General features: G+C 41.5%; 1 protein-coding gene across 1 annotated transcript; it reads right to left on the bottom strand.

The window, feature by feature from the left end:
• Nucleotides 1-4,439: 4,439 nt before the first annotated feature.
• Nucleotides 4,440-7,431, bottom strand: LOC137260811 (uncharacterized). Its single transcript, XM_067798375.1, has 3 exons — nucleotides 7,341-7,431; nucleotides 6,171-6,344; nucleotides 4,440-5,827 (listed from the first exon to the last, which is right to left on the bottom strand). The coding sequence occupies exons 1-3, from the start codon at nucleotides 7,429-7,431 to the stop codon at nucleotides 4,440-4,442; spliced, it is 1,653 nt and encodes a 550-aa protein (XP_067654476.1).
• Nucleotides 7,432-8,469: the final 1,038 nt, after the last annotated feature.

Below are 8,469 nucleotides of genomic sequence, written 5' to 3'. Positions count from 1 at the left end.
TGTTAACTGGACCACCCGCGTCCCAAACAACAACACACCGTCAGGAGTTATCGTCCTTTTCTCCATTGTTTTCAAATAAATGGTACATCTAGATCTAAGTGATATTGACAGTGATAATTTATAATATCTCTTGGGAAAAGGTGCGATAAGCCACCACAAGCATATTGTTGGTAGGTATACAAAACAGGTAAATCACTGATAACTGTGTGGATTAATTTTGAAACGTCCAAATCTCATGGGTTCCAACTGTCCACACATCTCAAATGTCTATGAAAACAACGAAAAACACAATGAAAAGAATCACGTGACTCAGAATACAGACTGTACGAGTTCAATATAGTGACGTGTCTCTACAGTGTCACCTGCAGGTAACAAGGGCAGACAAAGTACAACCATGCTAGGCATCTTTTCAGAGGATGGCTTATTGAAAATACACAGCTTCATTTTTTGCCTTATGAAAGTTACTGGATGAACGATTACAAAAATATACATATCGAAGAGCAAGTATAACGCTTCATATAATATATGATTGGAAAGTAATACCTTATTCTTTTTCATATTTGTTTCAGGTTTGCAAATGTACATTTCGGTTTATCGTTTACAATGGTGCACACCCACAATTCGACATACACGAGGCACATAAATGACAGTGACCTTTTACATTAAATGTGAGGATCCGTGAAGGTTCGGGGGTAGAAGAGGCCTTCAGCAAAACCCATGCTTGCCATAAAAGGCGACTGTGCTTGTCGCAAGAGGCGACTAACGGGATCGGGTGGTCAGACACGCTGACTTGGTTGACACATGTCATCGGTTCCCAATTGCGCAGATCGATGCTCATGTTGTAGATCACTGGAGTGTCTGGTCCAGACTTGATTATTTACAGACCGCCGCCATAAAGCTGGAATATTGCTGAGTGCGGCGTAAAACTAAACTCACTCACACTAAATGTGAGGTAAAGTTACATAAATCAGTTTTACAAAATAGTATATAATGATGACCAGAATTTAAAGCAAATATCCAGCTTCACCGGAAATTAAATATAATGAAATAGTTGTGTAGGCTTCATTCATTGAAACGTTGACCATTTTTCGACGAGATTGGAATAGGATCCAACCCGCCTCAATGTTATATCTGTACATATTGTAGCTGCCCTCAGTCGTTATGATGGATGATACCACGCAAGCTGTGTCCGAAAAATGGAAGTTATTCCCTGATCCATGACGAAATCTACCTTATGATTAATATTCACTGCTATTTGATTATTTCTTAAACATCGACCAAGTTCACCTCCAAAGCCGTGTACAAACCATTTGAGAATGAGAAGGCATCTTTGTCAGATGGGAGCCAGAATTCTTTGTAACGTACAATCCCGTGACCCCATGTAGAATTACTTCCATTCTTTTTGCAATCGCTTTTCGACTTAAAGTATGATGGTGTGTCCATATTGTACCCGGTTGAATAGGTGACGGATATGCTTGTCCTTGTTTGCAGGAGAGATCCTTGTGTCGAAGACAGGGTGCCAACAAGTATCAGGACACCATGAAATGGTAAATGACTTTTGTAACGATCTCTTGATCCTCCTTCAAAGTCTTATTACGTTCTTGCTGTATCTTCTTTGGCACACACCAGTAAGGAGGTATGCTAAATAAAGTTTTTGAATGTTGAGACACATGATTATATCTCTGTCTGTATATACTATTGTTACTTTGATCTACGTCGTCGATATCAAAGTCGGGATCAGTTTTACCATCAAGCAGTCTGGTCAATACAGATCCTTTGTCCCTGAAATGGGATGTGGATATACACTGATCGTCTTTCATACACCAAATGATCTTTTTGTCGTACCTGCTTTCCGTGACTTTCCCATAGTTATGCACTGACATTACCAAGCCTTCCCCGTTGGACGCTAGCAGTTCGAACTCTTGTCGAGGGAATATATCAAAAGAATTCCAGGACGATTGTCTGACTATTCATGTGAACGTGCCAATACTAAATTTATATCAGAATGTTGAGAGAATATGAAAGGATGGAAAGAAGATGCTTAATGGCCTTAAATGTATTTGAGAGCTATAGTCCATTTTTTTGTGTAAGAAAAGGTGTGTACTTCTCCTAAATGTGCCCTTTGTGGGAGCATTTTCGTCTTTCTAATTTCTGGTGCTATCCACAAGAGTTAAAATATGAAGTGGTGCACGTATTTTTGGACGTAGTGTAGTGGCCATAAATCTGCCAAGCTAGCATTCGAACCATGGACCTTCTAATATGAAGTCGGAGCCTTCCACATGACCAAAGCGGTGAACCCTGTCAGCATGTTAACATAGGGATGTAATCTGTGGGATGACTGCTTCTTCACTGTTAACAGAAGGCATGTTTCGGTTCACACAGCTAAGTGCTGAAAGCTACACTGCTCAAGTGCGTGCCAGAGTGAGTGAAGGTTGATCTGTCCATAATTGGTCAAATACACCTAGACGTCTGTCCAGTAATGAATCAGGCAAATACAAGTAAATATCTTGAGCACCTGTAGCTGTATCATGAACTTGTTCAAGGGCGGTATATATCTCGTGTATTAAAATGATTAATTGAAATCTTCACCGCCGTCTAAGCTAAAATTGATTTTATTCTTCTCCTATTATTACTGTTATTTTAGAAACTGAAGAAGAATGTTTGGCAAGAGTGCCGCCAAAATTATTAGCTACTTCAGTTTTTATTATTCATTCCAGTTAATGAGTTATCACCGTCCTTCAAATGATGAACAGTAAGTTAAGAACCTTTGCCTTTTATTTCTTGAACCCTGTTGCACACATTTGAAATAGCTGCACGGAAATTTTGTTTGGAAACTGAGCTCTTCCAAGATCTATATTGTGCTTAAAAGTGCGTTTAAAATTATGGACTGTGGATGTTTGCGGAAATATTGTTCATCTTTCTTCCTACGCTTGCTGTCCTGTTCACATTCATTACTAATTCCTAGTACACTGAAAAAGGCTGTAGAGGATTTTCACTGTTCTTGAACAGGTCATGCTTCAGATGTTCAACACACAGAATCTTATGTAATGGCCAGTCAGCCTTGGCAAAGTTCCTTCTAGATCATCAACAGGTCTGGGTATTTTTAGAAGTGCGGTGGGGAGTTCATTACAGAGTCGGTAAGTTACAGATCCAGCAAAAAATGTGTTTCCGAAGCTATATAACGCACGTACACAAAGGTTTTTCAGAGCGCGTACACTCCTCCCGCGTCGACGACACAGGAACTTTGCTCTCATGTTCCTTATTATGCTTATTAAGAACTGAATCGCATTCTATTCCCCTATTAAAGCTCTTTGGAGTTCCGGGAGATCCACTGGTGTTCGGTGACATGTATAGACACTTTGCTGCTTATGCGTGACAATCCTGGCACTGCGTCATGCGGTAAATAGGGCCGACCATAAAACAAATGCATAGCTTTCAAAAGCGGCACCGCTATAGGAGTTAGAAAAATGCTGTCCGCTAGTCTACCGTCGACCACGTGCTGTGGAGTACGTTGAGTAGGAGTTAGCCCTGCCCAAACCATGACCTACCGCCCGTTACCCCTACTCTCATCCCACGCCATAAATTGGGTATGCGTGGCCACAGTGGCATCTGCGATTCCACAGCAACGATAAATCCTCTGCCGACCATCATTGAAAGACAAACTGAATCTAAGTTCATTTGCGAAGACTCAACGAGACCATTGACGGCCATAATCATACACCATCTCATCCGCTTGCCTGTTATTGGTGTTCCTTCTGAAGGTTGCCTCCTAGTTTATCACAGTTAGAAATATAAAACCAGCATGAGTATTTAGGACATAAAAACATAAACCAAGTCAAGTCAACATGGCATTCTGTAGAGGACATTGCTGCAGTGAGGGTGACTGCAGCAGAATAAGTAGTTGGGCTGTGATAAGTGACCTGGGACGAGATTTTCGAAGCTCTCCAGGCGACAGGATAGTCGTAAGTTAATGTCAAGGGATGGCACTTACAACTATCTTAACTCTAAGAGAGCTTCGGACATCTGGGCCCAGTTTTTTGCGTCAAGATAATATATTTTCATGCTTAATTTTCATGATCGCCTTCACAGTCTGTACCCTCATGGCAGTTTCCACACCGCTGAGTTTCGGAAAAAGTAATGAGGTTATGAGGACCTGTTGCAAGGGAGGAGCTACTGGCGTTACCCAGGTCTCATCACGCGGTAGTTTCCCTTTACCAGTCCCAGTTGATCTGTTGTATTTCTGTTGTATTTTCGTAGTCGATGTCCCATGCGCCATCATGAACAGACTAGTAACTTGCCATAAATCTAATATGAATTAAGCAATCTCACTTAAGTAAACCACATCTGACCCAAACAGCGAATGAAAATGTGCTCAATTTTGGGTTATTTTTTTCAGTCACCGATACTATTGTTTTGTGTACATTCGTTTCCATGCCAAATCACAGTTCTATGAACCATTCAATTTTGGTCACACCAGTTACTATGCTGTGGTTCCCGCCCGCCCCAATGTTATATCTGTACATTTTGTAGCTGCCCTCAGTCGTTATGATGGATGAAACCATGCGACATGTGTCCGAAAAACCCAAGTTGTCTCCTTGCCTTAAGACCATATCTACATTATGGATAATATTCACCGCTATTTGGCCATTTCTTGAAACATCAACAGAGTCCACTTCCAAAGCCTTGTACATTTCATTTGTCAAAAGCACACCTACTCGGAGTGATCTCCCTTCATTGATCTTGCTTAACAAAGTTGACTTTGATCCAGACAGTACAGTTCCAGTTCCGGCTATGGTCAAAACCTTATCCCACTGTCTCGAGTCTAGGAACCAGGTTGAGTGTTTCTCCTCCTCTTTGATTTCCTTTACACGAGGGGACTCCGGAAAATGAATACACTGAACAACGCGACCATTCGTAGACGCGATCATCCAAGCTTGAAGCGACCCGGATGAGAAGGCATCTTTATCAGCTGGTAACCAAAATTCTTTAACACCTATAGTCACGTGTCCATCGAACAGAATTACTTCCCTTGCCTTTGCAATCACGTGTGCAACTTTAAGCATGATGTTATGTCCATATTGTACTCCTCTGAATAGATGGCGAATGTGTTTGTCCTTGTTTGTAGGTGAGGCCTTTGTGTCAAAGACATGGTGCCAACACGTGTCGGGACACCAGGACATGGTACAGTACCGTGGTTCTGTGTTCATAAATTCCCCTGTCAAACGCCATCTCAGGACATGCTGTCTTCCCGATGAACAGTCCTTGCGTATGAACCAGTATGGAGATGGATAAAATGCAAGCCGTCCATCGTGTGATACATCAGCTGATCTCTGCCCACATACAGTATTGTTATGGTCATCTACTTGGTATGTATCAAAGAAGGGGTCAAATTCTCCCTCTGACATACTGGTCAGTACAGATCCTGTGTCACTGGAATGGGATGTTGATATGCACTGATCGTTTTTCACAAACCAAGTAATATTTAAGTGCATTGTGGATATCGTCTCGTTCCCACTGTCATTCATAAACATATACGTGCTCTTTCCGGCTGACAGAAACAGTTCGTACTCACGTTGAGGGGATGTTTGAAAGGAATCCCAGGACAATTTCGTCAACCCTCTTACCGTCATCCCCCAAATTTTTGTGATTTTTTTTACGCCATATAGACTGATGTAAGCGGCCCTGCTCCAACTGCTAAAGTCAGCTTTAACCCGAACTTCAGGTTTACAGGTTTTAGAAATTCGATCCTTCAGATCATATCTCTGGTGAATCGGAGTAGTTGATGCTGTTGTCCTGACCACCTGCTGCCATGAACTGTGAGACGACACTGCAAACGTTGTAGAAGGAAACTAAATGAAATATACAACATTCGACACATTCTTTCAAACAACTGCTTAATTATAGATCAGAGGTGGTGCGGTGGCCCAGTGGTTAAACCTTTCGCCCGTAGCGATGCATAGTTGCTGAATTATAAACAAGGATGTCAGATTAATGACAACAGTGAATAAGGTGTTTAGTCAGTTAATCTTCCACTGGCCCCAGAACCACATTAGAAATGAATGACATTACTAACAACTTTGTAACATCATACCTTCTTTTATATTCTTGCCTTGTAGACCTGTCTTGTTTAAGATTCATATTCATGCTACAAATAATGTACAATTACTCACCTGAACATACCAAGTCTGTTTCAGACCATGTTCCACTAGACAGGCACACTGCTTTTCCGGTCCCCAGTGAAGAATACCCTTTAACGCACAGATAATTTGCTTCAGCACTAAACGTCGTGCTGATGTAGTCGACCATGGCGCCGTCCTTATATGGAGGGAAGCCGCAGTCTACAACTGAGGAATCACAAAGGTTTTAGAAAGTACACATTGATGGGAAATGAAAATAATCTTGTCGATAAAACATGTGACAAGAAGGCCATGTAACCATGTAACCATGTTTTGACCAGTTATTTAAAAACCCAACACAAAATTAATGTCTACGGATCCAAATAACTCTGTCTTATATACAGTAAACAGCACATACGTAAATAATAGTTAAGGATCTGGCCGATCCATAAACACGGAGAGCCGTGTCCGAAATGCTTGATAATCCTTGTTCCCTTGTACCTTATCAACTCGAGTACCCAATCCAACTGGAAACCCCAATCAGTACCCGCTGGAAACTATATTGGGAAGGTGGGGATGCTTTTGCGGGTTGCCTTTGTTAGGGATATTTGTGGGTGGTTCAATTTTCAATAATATTTTGTTCAGTTAAAATTGGATGTCACAAAGAGGTTATCAAGATTAATAGGGTTCAGTCAGCATATCACCAAGGACTTACCGACCATTTAGGACATATCATTTACCCATCAAGATCGGAATCGTTTACTTTGGGTATCGGTGTCCTTCCATTTGTGAGAATTCCCAGACACATTATTTTATGGTTCACTGCTCATAGGTGGTGCTTCCCCATACTTACAATGAAAGTGGGAACAGCCATGTTGCTGGAGTACCCTCAGACTCAAGTAATTAACTGTGTCCTCTGTGAAGAGCAGTGTACGGTGGCCATCTACTTGCGAATAAAGGGATTTCCAGATTTTTAGCAGACGTTGTAATAAATCAGACGTTATAGTTCTTTCGAATATGTTTACTTGATTTCTGATGCTTTCTTGGGCGCTTTATTTTTGCTTATGATTTCAAGACGCTAGGATTTAACTGCAGTCTCTACTTCTGCTTCCGTTATTGCTCTACCGCCGACGGTCTGAAGTAAAGGGTTTCGTTGCTTCATCTGTGGAACAGGAAGATGGTCAGCTAAGAAAGTAGTTTGGTCAGCTTCGGCTTGACATGTACGTGCTGGCATCTCAACCTCAACACCAGGGATGACGATAGGTGTCATTCCATCGTCATTTGCTGGGTTGTTCCTCATCAACATGTGATTCATGAGTTAAAGCACCTGGCTGAAAAGTCTATTTGTCAATTACGTCATGGGAAAATTGGTAAAATACCACACTTTCTGAATGAAGATCGAAGATGACTTGATGTCAACGCAGCTGCAGGAGAGAGAAGAAATGTTGTTACTGCTGACTGTCAGCTTGTAGCATTCAGCGTTATGGATGTTAGTGAAAGTTCAAAACACCCAATGTTCATTGGTTGCAAGATGTGAGTAGTGTGAGGGGGGCAGACCAAATATTACAATATTATTTTCCTTGGCGCAGTCGGTCATTGACGGCGATAGATGTTACTTGTGACAGTCATACAGCAGAAAACGTAATCTAGTGGGCGTGGCTGTAGGTATAAAGGAATGAAGTGACTGTCCACGTAGTCTTGAAATGTTACACCGTTTGACCATCAAGGTTCGGGCATCGATCCATTACTTCCTAAGTTACAACCTTCAAGTCAGTTGGTGTGCATCGTAGCGTCAGTATATACAGAGAATGTCCCTGTATGTGCTTGATTTACTCCTTCTTCATCCACTTTATAGATCGTCTCAGGTCTTAATGTAAAATCATACGTTTCAAAAATGGTGGTAAGTTCACCACAGCTAGCTTTGACATGGGCATCAGTTAGAGATTTTGCATTTCTGATTTTCATCTCTGGCCATCGTCCAAGTAGACCATACAGCCACATCGGCATGGTCCCGTTTCCCCAAATGACAATCGAAGTCAGAACATCTTTCCTTGTATATCGGTAACCAGTGGATGTCATGTTAGTTAAATCATTAACCAGTATGCGTTCACCTTTTTGATCAAATATTGGCGATGCACCTGACTTGTCAGTGTCAATATCAATTTAACTTCCACACCTTCTCAAAGTGTTTGTTCCGTGTATGGAGAACGTAAATGCCCATTTATGGACAACTGTGTGAATATTTTGTACATCTAGACAGGCATTAGTGAGAGCGGTTGAGGAGTAACGCTTGTAATAGTAGGTGTCAGCGATCCCTCCAAAGAGTAAAAACAACTTGCATAAGAGATGGTCG

This window comes from Haliotis asinina, chromosome 14 (genome assembly GCF_037392515.1).
Source record: "Haliotis asinina isolate JCU_RB_2024 chromosome 14, JCU_Hal_asi_v2, whole genome shotgun sequence".
Classification (NCBI taxonomy): Eukaryota; Metazoa; Mollusca; class Gastropoda; order Lepetellida; family Haliotidae; genus Haliotis; species Haliotis asinina.
This window is presented reverse-complemented; position numbering and strand designations above follow the sequence as displayed.